A 17326-nucleotide genomic window follows, 5' to 3' on the forward strand; every position below is an offset into this window, starting at 1 on the left:
AAAAAGAACTTTGATCAAGGGTCTTATTTCATTATCGCCCGACTACCTGAAAGTCGTCGCGCTCCGAGTGGCAACCGTCGCTCACGGTGAGGAAGCCCATCGCCCCCACAGTGCTGACGGGGTGTGTGGAGCCCGGGTCTCAAGCCTCTGTACGCGCGTTTGTGGTCGTGACGAAGCCGAGTGCGAGTATGTACGGTGATGTGGCCCTGACAGGTGTAGACATGCGTGTGTGTCCCTAATTGGATGCAGGACATTGTGGGTGACCAGTCGACTGTGATGTGAGGCATGTGACACTGTGGGGTTTGAGACCGACCATCATAAGTTGTTTCCTAGTGTGACGGGAGAGGCTTTTAATTCTCTGACCGGTACGAGTTTGGTTGTGTGATGACAGAGCTTTATGTCTTCAGTTCTGGGTTTAAAATCGGGACTGAGGGGTCTGTTGAAGACTTCACAGAGAGTGTGTGTATGCTTGTGAAGACTGCAATGCCTGTTTGACTAGAGTCGCGCTGCACCGAAGCATGGCCTGAGCTGCCTTGTCAGGGCACAACCACCTCCAGTGCCTAGCTTCGCGCTTAACACAGTGGGGTTATCAGTGAAGATGATGTTGCCCATCTAGGGGTCAGTTTTAGGTTCTATTCTTTCTTGGGGGTGTATGCCTGCGTTCCCTTTTTCTTCCTGCTTTAGAGCCATGCACCCCAGCTGCAGAGAAAAGGTCACCAAAAGGGAGTCAGATATTTGACTGGTAGTATAAATGTTACATACAAGCAAAAAAGCACAAACCTGTTTTTGGAATGAACTTTAGAATTCGAAGAGTCCCTTAGGCAAAGTCCTAGGAAGACATCTGGAGAACCTAGGAGTAAGATTCCTTCCTCAAAGGATCACCCTTGGGAGTTGAGGTCAAGGTCCATGGTTTCAGAACCACATCTTCCCAAAGCTCTCTCCCCAGGAAACTTGATGTGAACTTAGAGAAAGTTTCAGCCCTGGATGTCAGTGACCCTGGCTTTTTCCTTTGATACTAAAAAGGATTAGCAGTACTCCCCATGTCCCCTTTACTTCTGTGTGTGATAGATGGCAAGAGACTGTGTGGTGTTGAAGAATATCTTCCAATTTCCCTACTCTGTGCTCCAAGGTCTGGTGTTTGATGATTTTTGTCCCCTTCCCCTTCAGTGCTCTTCTCTAAATGAAGAGTTCTGAATAAAAGAAAACATTGCTGGGCATATCTGAAACCAACCTCAAGGTTGGGGGTTTTGTGGCCCTTGTTCTGTTTTTCAGAAAAGGGAATAATTGTTCTTCTCCTGAAATGGTAGGTTACTGTTAGGCAGGACCCTGTGATATACTTTGACTAACAGCACGTGGTAGAAGTGACGTTCTAAGACTTTCAAGATAAAGCCTTAGGAAGTCTTGCAGCTTTTGCTCTTTTCCTCTTCCCGCCCTCAGACCACTTCAAACAGAAGGTTATGACTAGCTTGATTAAAGACAAAAGATCACCTGGAGACAGAAGCCCAGGTGACATTCAGCAGCAATTGCCAGATATTTCACTGAGACCATATTAGACCATCCAGCCCCCACCAAGCCACTGGCTGCTGTCGAGATGAGTGGAATTAGTAGAACTGCTCAGCCAATCCAAGCCCAATTTGCCAACCACAGAATAATGAGCTAATGAATGCTTTTTGTTTTAAGCCACAAACTTTGGGGATGGTTACATAGCAACAGATAAGTGAAAAAGATGTTTAACTTTTTAAAAATCTATCACTCCATATTGATAAAATTGTATTGGTCAACCTGTTTTGTAAAGTGATTTCTCTACTGGTATTATATCTTGAAAATTTTCTATATCCTTAGTTATTCTACAGCTTTGCGTTTGTTTATCTTGGTATTATTTTACATGGATATTTTATAATTTATCAGCTTTGCTCAGCAAAGCTGAGCAACTCCTTCTTACTGTCCAGCTTCCATGTCTTCACCAACTTTACATTCCCTTCCAGAACCTTAACAGGACATGGGTTTCTATCATTTCATGGGTCCATTGACTTAGGAATGGGGTATTGACTTCTGCTGAGTGGAGTATAGATGACTCAATCCACTCAGAGTAATTTGCTCAAGGGTGTGAGATAGGATCTATATACATTTATTTAACTAATTAACTGGTCTCCATGATTACAAAATCTCCTTTCCCCTTTCCAATTCAAAATCTGCATTCTGGGGGCGCCTGGGTGGCTCAGTGGGTTAAGCCGCTGCCTTCGGCTCAGGTCATGATCTCAGGGTGCTGGGATCGAGTCCCGCATTGGGCTCTCTGCTCAGCGGGGAGCCTGCTTCCCTCTGTCTCTCTCTGCCTGCCTCTCCATCTACTTGTGATTTCTCTCTGTCAAATAAATAAATAAATAAAATCTTAAAAAAAAAAAATCTGCATTCTGGAGCCATCTTAGTTCCTTCACTGGGATTTGTTAGGGTACTTAGCTAATTTTCTGAAGGGCTGATTTAATCAATTCCTGGAGGTAGAAATGGGCATCTCTGCTGTGTTTTCTAAAGTGTCATCATCCCAGTCCTTCAGATTATTTCCTCTTCTGCCTGCTCATCAAAAGAATGGTTTGAATTTCTGCAGCCACATCAGACCTAAGTCGCATTTCTTCTCCTACGTGCAGGGCTTAGTATTAATCAATTTCCAAGGCAGGTGTGATTTCCTTACTGGAGCAATGGCTGGTGGAGAGATTGGCAATTTGAGATCTGAGCTGAGGTAATTGAGAGGCAAGCAGCAAGAGGAATCCATTGTGTATTAAAATCCTAGATTTCGTATTATACCTTGGCTAACTGAATTTAAATAAAAAAAAATCTTAGGTTTCAAAATTTAAGACTACCTTTAAGGTAGCAGAATTCTGAAAGGCTTCATAACTATGAAGAAAGTTCAGACCTCTTAAAGCCAGAATTCATCCCACTACAGAATTCTACTCTGTGTTCCATACACATATCTCCTTCTATTATTTCTTCTGCTTTCAAAGAGGGAGGGATTAGCTCTATTTTTTTCTGGCTGTAAAGTTAGTGCATTCTTAATTCAGAAATTTAGAAAATACAGAAAAGCTTAAAATATAGCTCATTTAGAAAGAGCTTCTTTGAACATTTCATTCCAAGTCATTTCATCTGTTTCTCTATGAATTAACACATGGATATAGGCATGTAGGATTTATTATTTTAAAAAAGAATCACACCACAATACTGTTTTGTAATCTACCTTCATCTAGCAAAATATAGTGAACAGCTTTATTATGCCATCAAATTACAAACTGTTACAATGTTTTGCCTACAATACGATCCAGACATTTCCCTATTGAAGGATATTTAACTTCTTGCTAGCTTTTCTCCATATAGCACTTCATGGCACACTCCTTTTTGTGAACATGTGTATCTTAAAGTCTTAAACATTGTTGAGAATGAGGCTTTCAAAGTTAAAATCGACTTATATACCTTCATCAAATGCCCTGCTTAAATTTTCACTAACATACCATGAAAAGTGTCTATTCTACTAATATAGAGTATTATCAGTCCTTCAAATCTACCTTTAGTGGAAATTGTCTTTGTTTAATTACCTATGCTGAGGTTTCATTTAATTTAATAAAATCTGGGAGTCTGGGATAAAAACCAGAATTCAATGAACTGATTTTGTAGTTAGAGAAATGTGGATTCAAAACATAGACCCACCATTTACTGAGCGTGTATAATATCTTTTCCTCCATTTTAAGTAAGAGTTTTGAACAAAGTAGAACACAGATCTTAAAACCATAGCTTAATGATTTATTTTATAAACCTTACACTCACCATTTGATAAACTCCAACATCCCAGAAGCCTCTCTCATGACTCTTCCCAATCACTATACCTCTAAGTTAACCATTATTTTTTTAAGATTTTTTAAAAAATTTACTCATTTGACAGAGAGAGAGAGAGAGAGAGAGAGATCACAAGTAGTCAGAGAGGCAGGCAGAGAGAGAAGGGGAAGTGGTTCCCCACGGAGCAGAGAGCCCAATGCGGGGCTTGATACCAGGACCCTGAGATGACCTGAGCCAAAGACAGAGACTTAACCCACTGAGCCACCCAGGCACCCCCCCCCCCTTTATTTTGGGCTCTGTCACAATAATTGAACCTTACAGAACTGCAATCATGCAGTATGTACTTTTGTGTCTGGCCTCTTTCGTCCAACATTGTATCCATAACAGGACCCATGCTGTATGCAGCAGTAGCTTGTAACTTAACATAGTATTGTATAGTATTATATTGTCCGAATATATCATAATTTATTTATCCATTCTCTTGTTGATGGAGTATTTGAGTTTCCAGCTTTGGGATATTATGAGTAAAGTTACTAAGAACATTCTTGTGTCAGTCTTTGTCATGCATGTGAAATCAGCTGTCTGTGTTATGTACCCAAGAATAGAATTGCTAGGTTAGAAAGTAAATGTTTATATTTAACAAATACTGCAAAATAGTGTTTGAAAGTGAATGTTCCATTTTATGCTCCCATGTGCTGTGTATGAGAATTCCAGTTGCCTTATCTGATTAGCATTATTATTGTCAGTCTTTTGAATTTTAGCCATTGTAACGGGTGTGTAGTGGTACATTGATATTTAATTTGCATTCCCCTTATGACCAATGATGCTGCAAACATAAATTCCTATAGATAATGTGGATTATCCTGTGGATAATGTTATCCAAAGAGCTGGGAATGAACAAAAATGAATTAAGTGAAGTTTCACAGTAAAAGTTAGTGCATAGCTTACCATACGACCCAGCCAACTGTCATCTTGGCCATTTTTCCCAGAGAAATGAAAACATAGGTTTACACAAACACCTATACGTGAATGTTCATAGTTGATTTGTAATAACCCAAAACTGGAAATAACCCAAATGTCTTTTAACAGGTAAATGGTTAAACAAACTGGGGTTTATCTTTACCATAGAAAAACACTGGCAATAAAAAGGAACGAACCACTGAAACAGTTTGGGTGATCTCAAGGGAATTATGCTAACTGAAAACCAATCTCATAAAAGTTACAATTTGTAAATTATATAAATGTTGTATAAATGAATCCATTTATATAACATTCTTAAAATGCAAAACTATAGAGATGGAGAGCAGGTTAGAAGATGCTAGGAACTGGGTGGAGAGGAGGTGGCTCTGACTATACAAGCATAGCAAAAGAGATTCTTGGGATAGAGCTGTTCTGAATCATGGTGGTAGTGGTTTTCACATGACTCTGCACAAATAAAAAAATGCATAGAACTAAGTATACACATAGATACACAAATGAGTGCATGTGAAACTGGCAAAAGATACAAGTTTTGTGTACTGTTTCAACATCAATATCTTGGTCATGATATTATATTACAATTTTACAAGAAATAACCATTGAGGGAAACCCGATGAAGGTTATGTAGGCTCTCTGTATTATTTCTTACAACTGCATGTAAATCTACAGTGATATAAAAAATTAAAATATAAGCACATAGCTGGAACAAGTTTCCTGGTTTGCCATTTGGACAAAAATAGAATTATATCTTTACATTATCATACCACAAGAATAAACTCCAAATAGATTAGGAATGTAAACATAAGAAATGAAATCATATTGGTCTTAGAAGAAAGCATTGGTGAATCCCTCTTTAGCCTCAATGTAAGAAAGAACTTTTTTTTTTTAAGATTTTATTTATTTATTTGACAGAGATCTAAAGTAGGCAGAGAGGTGGGTGGGGGGCACGGGGAAGCAGGCTCTCTGCTGAGCAGAGAGCCCGCCTTGACCTATCCCAGGACCCTGGGATCATGACCTGAGCCGAAGGCAGAGGCTTTAACCCATTGAGGCACCCAGGCACCCCAAGAAAGAACTTTCTTACTGTGATTCAGAAAACGGATGCAATAAGAGAAAATATCCAAAGATCATGACTACAAAAATCAAAAGACAACTTACAAATTGGGAAAAAATATTTGCAGGATGTATCATAAACAAAGGGCTAATATTCCTAGATTAGTTTGCTAGGGCTATCATAACAAAATACCACCAATTGGATGGTTTAAACAACAAAAATTAATTTTCTCACAGTTCTGGAATCTGAAGTCCAAGATGAAGGTGTTGGCAAGTTTACTTTCTCCTGAGGTCTCTTCTGCTTGGGGATGATGGTGATGTATCTTTGAATATTCAGGCTAAAGAAAGCTGCTCAAACTCTAGCTTTTCACATCATCTGGGCTTTTAACTGCAACGGCTTCCCTCTTCCTGGAGTCTGTTTACTCATTGGTTTCTCTACCATTCAGGGCTGTCTCCTTCCTTCTAATAAGGAAATCACATCTGGGGCGCCTGGGTGGCTCAGTGGGTTAAGCCGCTGCCTTCAGCTCAGGTCATGATCTCAGGGTCCTGGAATCAAGTCCCGCATCAGGTTCTCTGCTCAGCAGGGAGCCTGCTTCCCCCTCTCTCTCTCTCTCTGCCTGCCTCTCTGCCTCCTTGTGATCTTTGCCTGTCAAATAAATAAATAAAATCTTAAAAAAAAATAAACTCATTGTTTATAAAAAAAAAAAAGGAAATCACATCTGGCTTAGAGATATAAACTACTATATATAAGAAATGAAATGGGACTCGAGTCTGCCAAGGTGCTGCCAATCAGAGAAGAAAGTAGAAGGGCCAGAGGAAGATCAAATCACCTTAGATATCAAGAAAAGGAAGCCTCAGTAAATACAAAATGCAGTTTCCAATTATACAGATGCCAAATCAGTTCTTCAAAGGCTCTCCTGAGATTCATACTGAAGGGGGATATAATGAGCAAAAATATTTTAATCCACAAAATAAGGCTCCAACATCCCATCCTTGTAGTTATATCCTTCTGAACAGGGCTGAGGGATTCACTCTTCACCTTGGAGAACTTGATGGACATCTTTGGAAGTGATAGTACTGCCAATGACAAAAACATTGCAACTCCACAAAGCCTAGCCCCATATGACCCTGGAAGAATGAAGAAGGTTGGCCAGATGCAGGAACTAGGCAGGATGTAGAAGGAATTTCTCTGGTATGGTTAAGCTTTCTGAGTCCAGCAAGAATATACAAATTTAATAAATTCCATAACTTCCTCACAATAAGGTATTAAGTGGTCACTAAAAATTAAATTGAGGAATAACCAAAAAATAGAGAAAAATTCAAAAATATATGACAGTGGCTTAAGCAAGTTACTATACAACATGTATAACCATTTACCATAAGGTCATATATATCAGATGGATAGAATGTCAGACATCAGCAATAGAAAGAAAAATATCTCAATTTATACCTCTAAAAGCTAACATTATTGGTTTCTAGTCTATGACACTGATTTTTTTGTTTAAGTATACTTCCATAACTTCCATAAATTTAAGTTTAAGTATACTTCCTATTTTCTTTTCAGGAACCAAGAATGTCTTGATTTTAGATTGTCTTAAGAAATTTTATTAAAAGAAAGTTCTTCAAAAATAGGCCAAAAAAGCCCTGTTGTGGGTCTTTAGGTTAGATTTATAGCTCAACATATTCTAAATATAGTTGGCTATGAATGATTTCTCTTATGTCCTTCTAATAGTTTATTTCCAAGCATACGTAGGGGTTTTCTGCCTAGAGAAGAGCTAAGAGGCTCAAATCCTGGTCTAGTTGTTTTATGTCTTTTGATGGAAGAATTTATTTCACTTCTGAAATATTAACCAAAATGCCCTGCCTGCAACTAGTGAGAGAATCACCTTGCTCCATTAGTTTTCCCTTTGGATCCAACATCAAGAGAAATAAAACTCTAGGGCATAAACTTGACTAGGGAAAGTTCACATTCCAGAGTTCCTATGAATTCACAATAATTTGGAATGCTGCTATAGTTAGAATTCTTTATTGTGAACTCCTGTGGTTTTATCATTGTACTTCTCCAGAGGTCTTTGTCATGTTCTACCTTTGACTTACTTTTATTTCCCCTGCAGGATTATGAACAACATAAAGGTAGCAATTATATCTTATTCATCTGTGCTTCATCCAAGCACATAGGCACAGCTTCTTGTATACTGTATGTATGTCTAATGTCTTATATAGAAATCCTACATCTAGGATACTTAGGAAGAATTAAAAATAAATAAGTATTACAAGGATGTTCACTGAAGAGTTCCTGATGATGGGGGCACCTGGGTGCCTCAGTTGGTTAAATGTCCGCCTTTGGCTCAGGTCATTAGCCCAGTGTCCTAGGATCAAGCCCTGAGTTGGGCTTTCTATTCAGTGGGGAGTCTGCTTTTCTCTCTCTCTCTCTCTCTCTCTCTCCTCCCTTGTACTCCCCCCCCCCCGCATTGTGTGTGCATACTCTCTCTCTCAAATAAATAATTTTAAAAAGAATTTTTGATAATAATTAGTTAAAAAAAGTTTCAGAATAAACAATGTGTTAATTAAGATATGATAGACCACACTATAATCATCATGATATTGGCCTCAATTTGTCAAAGAGATATACTCATCAGGAATGGCTTAGTGAAATACAGCAGAATGTTGGAAAGGAGTTGGAAAATAGTAGAATCCAGTGTTAAATAAAGATTGAGGACTCTGGAACTCAAGTTCTAGTTTCATCTCTCAGGAACTCTGTGACATTTCACAACTTATTTCAGCCCTGATGCCTCACTTGCCTAAGCAGTATGCTGAGAATGGTAATACTTCCCTCACAGGGTTCTCATGAGAATTAAATTAGACAATACATGTCCTTATAATAGTGTATTAGTCAGAGTTCTCCAGAGAAACAGAAACAACAGGATATATGTGTGTGTCTCTGTGTGTCTATGTATTGAGTTAAGAAAGAGATTTTAAGGAATTGGCTTGGCTCATGAGATTGTGGAAGCCTGTTAAGTCCAAAATCTGTAGGTCAGGTCAGCAGGTTAAATACTCAGGGAACAGTTGAGGTTTGAGTTCAAAAGCTATCTGCTGGCAGAGTTCCCTTCTGCTCTGGGAGAGGGAAGTCTTTAGTCTATCAAGGCCTTCAACTGATTGGATGAGGCCTACCCACATTCTGGAGGGTAATCTTTAATTTAAATTAAATGTTAATCTCATCTAATAAACACCTTCACAGGCACATCCAGAATGATATTTGACCAAATATTTGGGCATCATGACCCAGCCATATTACATAAAATTAGGCTTCATAAGTCCACCCCTTGCCAACTTGGCACCTATATGCATCTCCCTAAACGATACTTAATATCTGAAAAAAACCAGTAACAAGGACATACTTCCACCTAACATAATACAACTATCTTGCATACAACCAAAAAAATACACGAATCCTTTCCGCAGAAGAGGGTGCAAAGTCTTGCATAGTGTTTACTTTCCTCCCTTATATCCCACAACTTAAGTATTACGATATAAAGTTAATAATACTTATATACTATAAGGTCAATACATCTTATATCACATGATAATGATATAAAAAAGGAATAAAGATTTATATACTACATACAAACACACAACTAAACACTCATGACAATTATAGTCCAATTTCTGAAACTGGTCCCATGGTTGTAGTAGGCATTTATAACTACCTTCTTCCATCACCCATTCCATGTTCCCTTTGCCCACAGCAAGCTCCTCAGTTGGTCATGGTTCTTTACTTGGTGGAGTGACATAAAATTCATTCTTGGGTGTGTGGCCCTTGAATAATCCTGCCTTTATAGTTTGTAGTTTGCCATTCACCTTAATCATAGGGCAGGGCAATATTAGAAGCCTCAAAGGATCTCCTGTACTCTAGATACACTCCTCCTTATCACCATTGTGGAGTCCAACCTCCCCTTGGTAGTTAAGATGAATCACCATAGACAGTACCCTTAATCCCTTCTTTGCCTTTTGATTCAGAGGGATGAGAAACCCAAAGTGGTTGGGTAGCAGTTAAATTTACAGTTAAATGGTATCATTGTATCTCCTGGTAGAAGCATTCCCTTTGGAACTAAGACCTCTGTACAGCAGAGCACAGGTTGTGGGGAGGGGAAGCAAAAATTCTGCTGTTGGGTCACCAGGGGTAATAGTGAGTGGTGTCATTCCCATTTCTACCCCATGATTCCCGGCCTTATGAATCCTGACTATGGGAAAAACAGCACCAGATAATGGATGGTGATATCAGAGCATAAAGAGTCTTCTGTAGAACCATCCCCCAGCCCTGCAAGACACTGCCACCTAGCTGGCATTGTGACTGAGTCTGTAAAACATCATTCCATTCTGTCAAGCTAGCTTCTTCAGAAAGGTGGGGAACTTGGGAAGACTAGTGAATTCCATGAAGATGGGCCTACTGATGTACTTCAATTACTGTGATATGAGTTCCTTGATCAGAAGCAATGCTGTTTAGAATACCATGATACCACTATCATAAGGCATTCTGTAAGTCCACTGAGGGTAGTTTTGACAGAAGCATTATGTACGGTATAGGCAAATCTGTATCCAGAGTGTCTGTTCTATTTAGAAAGAAAAAAATATTGCCTCTTTCATGATGGAAGCAGTCCAATGTTATCAAGTCCAATGTTATCAACTTGCCACCAGAGAATGGTGCCATATTGGGGACTCAGTGTTGGTCTCTGTTGCTGGCAGATTGGGCATTCAGCAGTGGCTATAACCAGGTTAGCCTTAATGAGTGGACACTTGTGTTGCTGAACCCATGGGTAATGGCCATCACTGCCACTATGGCCTTTTTGTCCAAGAACCCATTGGTGATGATAGGGTGGCTGAGGAAAGAACCGAATGGTGTCCACAGACTGGGTCATCCTATCCACTTTATTAAAATCCTCTTCTGCTGAGCATTTAACACGAGACACAAAGAGCTTCACTTTTACCCATGCAGAGAGGTCTATACCTCTTTTCCAGACTTCCTTCACATGAGTTTTCCAATCATGTTCCTTCCAACCTCCTGACCACCCAGCCAAACCACTGGCCACAGCCTGTGAATCGTACAGCTGACCATTTCTTCTTCCAAGCAGGAAAACAAAACAACAAAAACCCAGGTGCACTGCTTAAAACTCTGACCAGTAGGATAACTTTGCCTTCAGGGCATACTTGGCCCAATCATTTAAACATCCCTTCCATTTTATGAGTGCTGCTCTGCACACCCAGCTTAATAGCTGGGTCAGATTATACCCAGTTTATGATGTTAACTTGGTGGCCCATGGTTTAATGTTTAGTCTCTAAGTCTCAGTAGCAGGCTGAAACGTGTTTCTCAAAAGGAGAGTAGTTAACTGCAGAGAATGGCATGGCTTTGGTTCAAAATCCTAAGGGCCTGCACTGTGACCCATCGGTAGGGTCCTGCCAAAGGCCCCAGACAACATCATTACCAGCCTCTGATATTTCAAACACCCTTGGATTAAAAAAATATATATATATTTGTTTGACAGAGAGAGCGATCACAAGCAGGCAGAGAGGCAGGCAGAGAGAGGGGAGGCAGCAGGCTCCCTGCTGAGCAGAGCCCGATGCAGGGCTTGATCCCAAGACCCTGAGATCATGACCTGAGCTGAAGGCAGAGACTTAACCCACTTAGCCACCCAGGCGCCCCAACACTCTTGGATTTACTGGGCCTTATTGCCCAAGAGGCAAAGTGCTTGCCTAGCAGTCTGGACCTGTTGCAGAGTCACAGAGCCCTCTTTTGTTCTGGGTCCTACTCAAAACTAGCAGCTTTTCACATCACTTGGTAAGTGGGAAGTAACATACCCCAATGAGGAAGAGGTTGCCTCCAAAATCCAGAGGTCCACTAGGCTTTGTGCCTCTTTTTTAGTTGTAGGAGGAGCCAGATGCAACAACTTAGAAGGGATATCATGACATGCCCCACACCACTGGATCTCTAGAAGTTTCACTGAGGTAATAGAAGGCCTCTTAGGTTTTTGTTAGATTTATTTCCCAACCCTGACATCCAGATGTCTTATCAGTAAATCTATAGAGTAGTTGTAATTTCTTGCTCGCAAGGTCCAATGGCATAATGTCATCAATGTAATTGACCAATATGACATCTTGTGGAAGGGAAAGAGAACTAAGATCCCTGTGAACTAAGTTATTATACATGGAAACTAAATTATAGGGCCGGGGAGCTGATGTACCCCTGAGGTAGGATACTGAAATTATTTACTTGTTTTTGCCAAGTGAAAACAATTGGTTCTGGTTGTCTTTATTAACAGGGATGGAGAGGGAAAATTAACAGAGCAGTACTCACATGGCAGATACCAAGGAAATGTGTTAGTTTGTTAATTTGTTTAGGTAATGAAAACACATCTGGTAAAACAGCTGCAGCTGGAGTCACCACCAGCTTAACCCATTGTCATTCTCCAAAATTTCTGTTGTCTGCAGAGGCCATATAGGCAAGTTGAATGGGGATATGCTGGGAATTCATCACCTCTGCATTTATATGTTCTTAGTAGTGGCACTAATCTCTGCAGTCCCTCCAGGAATGCAGTATTTCTTTTGGTCTATTATTTATTTTTAGGTAGAGGTAGTTTTGGTAGTTTCCACTTGTCCTTTCCTCACTCAGCAGCCAGAGAGACAGTGCTGAGTATGTCTGTTTCAATTATCCATTCCAGAACTGGGGGGGAAACCACAGGATGGATTCAGGCAAGTGCTGGGTCTGCTGTGAGATGGACCTTAACACTGATCACAGACCTCCTTAAGCCTCTACCCTGACTGGTAGACCAGTGAGGTTTTGGGTCTCCTGGAATTAGTGTCCGCTCAAAGCCAGTGTCCACGGTTTGATTTTTTCCTTTTCCTCAAAGTTTGGTCTCCCTGGTAAAAGCTGTGGGTTCCTTTAGGAAGACAAGGGGGGAAATTACCAGCATAAATTTTCGGCAGTTTAGCAGGGTTTTTCATTCAAGGTGTTCTGAGTCTGTATACTGGGTCGAGTCTGAGAATTGACTGACAGTCCATGACTTTTTATTATTCAAGTTAGACTTTTGTTCACATAACTAGAACTCTTTCACTTACACAGATCAACTAAAATTTAGACTTCTCATCTATTTCACTTCCACCAAAGTGTACTAACCATACTCTCTGTAACAGATATTTAAAAAAAATCTTTCATGTCATTTTGCATTCATTGCAATGTTATTTCATATTTTTAAAATCCACATTTTAAGTTATACTTAAATTTTTAAAAATTTCCACTGGAGGGGCACCTGGATGGCTCAGTGGGTTAAGCCTCTGCCTTCACCTCAGGTCACGATCTCAGGGTCCTGTGTTCGAGCCCCGCATCAGGCTTTCTGCTCAGCAGAGAGCCTGCTTCCCCCCCCCCCTGCCTACTTGTGATCTCTCTATCAAATAAATAAATGAAATCTTTAAAAAAATTTCCATTGGAAACTTAATTTTTAAGTAAAACCTACGCTTCAGGAAGCTTAACTATTATCGTCTTTTTAGAGGTAAGTGAAGAGGTTGACAGGACTCAATCTCACACTCATAATATTGTAGTCTCTCATATAGTTACTACATCCAGATGACAACCACACACATTATCTTCCATCCAGATTTTAACTTGCATAAGTTACACTCAAACACACACAAACAAATTTACCAGATCTCTCACATGATCTCCCAGGCATACTCAGTTAAAACTCACATACATCAACCTCAAAGTCACAACGTTTAATCACCTGCCCTTGCACTGTCATACAATTCATGCAGAGACTTGGGTACAGCCACAGACCACTTTCCCATACTTTGGATATCTCACTCAACACCTTGGACAATATCAAGTGCAAACCAACTCATACATGTGATCAAGAATCAGATCCAGGGCCGCCTGGGTGGCTCAGTGGGTTAAAGCCTCTGCCTCCGGCTCAGGTCATGGTCCCAGGGTCCTGGGATCGAGCCCCACGTATGACTCTCTGCTCCGCAGGGAGCCTCTTCCTCCTCTCTCTCTCTTCCTGCCTCTCTGCCTACTTGTGACCTCTGTCTGTCAAATAAATAAATAAAATCTTAAGAAAAAAAAAAAAAAAGATCCAGAAACACAACCACTTGTTCTCACAGATAAATTTCTTCACATGGCACTTTGAGATAGGAGATTTGCCTCTTCTGGCAGATAATCTGTATTAGTTTCCACCCTTCTCAGTTCTGGTTTCTCATACATACACACTTAGACCCCACAATGTTGCTTCACTCCTCTTCCACGCGTACACGTAAGATTCAGATCAGCTCCCCCGGCCCAGGGATCGGTTTCGTCCATCAGGGAGACCAGCCTCCTCCCTTCCCAAGGCGGGACACTTACACATTCAACCGCTCCTGCTAGTCATAGGTAGACCCAGCGCAAACAGCCTCCTACAGAACGTTACAAACTCACTGCCCGCACACTCGCGCCACCCACAAGCATGCGTAATCAATCACAGGTTTCAAATGCCCCTCGCGCCTAAGCCACGTTCTAATACATCACTTCACAATCACTGCGCACGGTCCCATACAGGTATACAGCCCGACCACTATTTCAAACGGTCTCAAAAACGTTTCACAAACTTATTTCCTCACTCAGGACACAGTCGGTGTAACACACACATCCTCTCCCTCACATCCTCTCCCTGCCTATCAAATTCGTCCTTGGCCACTCGCATCTTCGGACTCAGAAAACACAGTTCACATTGCCACCTTACAAACGAAGGCCGGATCTCTCCGCATCGAATAACAATTATCAAACTACAGCACGTGCGCGTCCACCTTGAGGGAGTAGGGACAGCTACGGTGCCAGGCTTGAAATCCGCCCTCAGAGAAATCCGAGGTCCCCAAATCGGACCCAAATTTCGGGTCTGAGCCTTGGAAGGGGAGAGGTTGTAGAGTCACTCCAAGCTCGGAGTGAAACTGCGCAGGTGCATACCGAAATGCAGCGGAGGATTTACCTCTTTCAGCTCACGCGTGCTTTCCTTTCGGACTACGTTTCCCAGAGGACACAGCGGTTCAAAGCTAGTTCCGGTAGAAACGTTGGCAGAGTGGTCGGCTGCTGAGACTGGTGAGAGCTTTCTACCCAACCAGCAGAGCGTGCAAGACTAGGTGTGCGGTCTCTCGTGGAATGCGAATCAGAATTTGGACCAGAGCCCTTCCTGAGGATGCTGAAGGTAAGGACTCCTGGAGCTCCAGGCCTTGGCAAGAAGAGTGTCTGGAGTGTTAGGCCTCTGAAGTGCGGGAGCTGCTCTAGGGAGGGTAAATTGGATGGTTGTAAGCTCGTGAAGGGAATTTTGTCTCCGGACTAATGATTTTGTCTCCGGACTAAGTGTATTTGGCGGTTAGTCTTGAGAGCGACTGGATTCGGGAGCGTGCTTTTGTGACAGTGTACTTGTCTGCGTGACCATTTGTGTGAATGGAGTTTGTATGTGATTGTGACCATGATTGCTGGTGGCTATTTCTGTAAGCCTCAGATACTTGAGTAAATTTAAAAAAGCACAATTACCCAAAGCGTTACTCCCAGGTTCACATAATCAGGCAGTTAGGGAGACATTCCAGTATCCAACTGTAGATTCATACAACACAAAGCCAAAAAGACGTAATCCAACCCACGTTTATCATAATCGCACAGCCTAAGACCCAGACACCTATATAGTAATACAAAACGACCACTCCCCAATCACAACTCCCCTTATGCCCACTTAACCCTCATCCCCAACAGTTATCTGTAGAGCTCAAACACATCACCAAGTATCATGGAATCACAGTTACTACCATGGTCACAGACAATGTCTACTCCACATCACACACAAGGTCACACAAAGTTTGAGCTTTAAGAAGGGCCTGCTTGGGGGCAGCTGACTGGCTCAGTCAGTACAGCATGGGATTCTTGATCTTGGGGTTGTGAGTTCAGCTCCACATTGATTTTACAGATTACTTCGGAAGGGCCTGGTGTCTCATAGTTCTTCTCTACCTCACTAATTCTGCCATTCACCTTAGAAACACCTAGAGTAGGAGGAAAGAATAGCACTGTTGCACATCCAGAATCAGTGTCTAAGAAGTCTGTGGGGACTGGACAGAGTAGACATGAAGAGGGGAGAAAAATGTCATTCTATATTAGCACTTTGGGAGCTAAGAAGCAGGATCATCTCATGTCTTTTTTTTTAAATCCCTCTCATCCAGCAATATTTTTCTTTGCGCTGAGAGTTTCTTCTAAAGTGGAACTAAGAAGAGGACTAATACATTGAATTCTTAAAAACATGGCCCATGTAAGTTGATTTTTTTTGTTTCTAATTGATGTCCTTTTTTTCCTATAGTCATATGAATATTTGCATTCTTAATACTGATATTATTGCCTGACTATCGTACAGACTTATTAGTGAGTAAGTGGTGGTTTCAGAATTTTAAAGTCTTCCCTTTTTGCTCCTCTCCTTTCTAACCCAGTGTTCCTGTAAGCAGTCAACGAAATACATACACAACTGCAAGATACTAAATTTGTTGTTTTAAGCTACTGTATTTGTTACAGCATCAGTAGAAAGTGAACACACCATTTGAATTTGGAGTTTTCTTCATGGGGAGACTGCTTAAATTGATACAGGGCTTTTGGGAGTTTTCTTTCTTTCTTTTTTTTTTTTTTTGAAGATTTTATTTATTTATTCAAGAGGGAGGGAGAGAGAGAGCAAGTGCACAAGCGGCGGGGAGGGGCAGAGGGGGAAGCAGTCTCCCCACCTAGCCCAGAGCCTGAGCCCAGCAGGGAGACTGATGCATGATTCACTCCAAGGACCCCAGGACCATGACCTGAGCCAAAGGCAGAGGCTCAAACGACTGTGCTACCCAGGAACCCCAGTCTTATTTCTTTTTGAATCAGTTTAGTAATTTGTTCTCTCAAGAAATTCATTTATTTCTATTTAGTTGCCAGATTTGTTAGTATAAAGTTGTTTATGATATTTCCTTATTATCCTTTTAATGCCTGTCAGGTCTATAGTAATACTGCCCTCTTAATTCCTGATCTTAATAATTTATGTCTTTTTTCTTAATCAGTATACTAGCAATTTATCAATTTTATTGATCTTTTCAAAGACTAGCTTTTAGTTTTATTGATTTTTCTCTCCAGTTTGCCCTTGCCTTGATTGCTATTTTATTAATTACTGATCTTATTCTTTCCTTTTTTTCTGTGTACTTTGGGTTTAATTTTCTTTTCTTTTCTTTTCTTTTTTTTTTTTTTTGAGCTCAAGATTCCCTTTTTTCTTTTACCCATGGGCTACTTAGAAGAGCATTCTTTAACTTACAGATTTTGAGGGACTTTTTCATATCTTTTTGAGAATTTGTTTTTAATTTATTCAATTCTTTTGTGGTCAGAGAACATACTTTGTAATATCAATCCTTCTAAATTTATTGAGACTTATTTTTGGCCCAAAATGTGGACTATCTT

At 40.7% G+C, this 17326-nt stretch overlaps 1 protein-coding gene across 3 annotated transcripts in view; it reads left to right on the forward strand.

Annotated features, from left to right (window-relative positions):
* Positions 1-44: 44 nt before the first annotated feature.
* ZNF461 (zinc finger protein 461) overlaps positions 45-17326 on the forward strand; it is a 36744-nt gene continuing 19462 nt past the window's right edge. Inside the window, exons 1-3 of one of the 3 annotated variants that reach the window (XM_082708904.1) lie at positions 45-186; positions 14862-15068; positions 16078-16163. In XM_082708904.1, the coding sequence (XP_082565030.1) occupies positions 16155-16163 (9 nt within the window). In that variant the 5' untranslated portion in view covers positions 45-186; positions 14862-15068; positions 16078-16154. Of the gene's footprint in view, positions 187-13966; positions 15069-16077; positions 16164-17326 lie in introns of those variants that run through there. The other 2 variants (XM_082708905.1, XM_082708906.1) reach the window with 2 other exon arrangements.

Source organism: Mustela nivalis (genome assembly GCF_964662115.1).
Source record: "Mustela nivalis genome assembly, chromosome: 18".
Classification (NCBI taxonomy): domain Eukaryota; kingdom Metazoa; phylum Chordata; class Mammalia; order Carnivora; family Mustelidae; genus Mustela; species Mustela nivalis.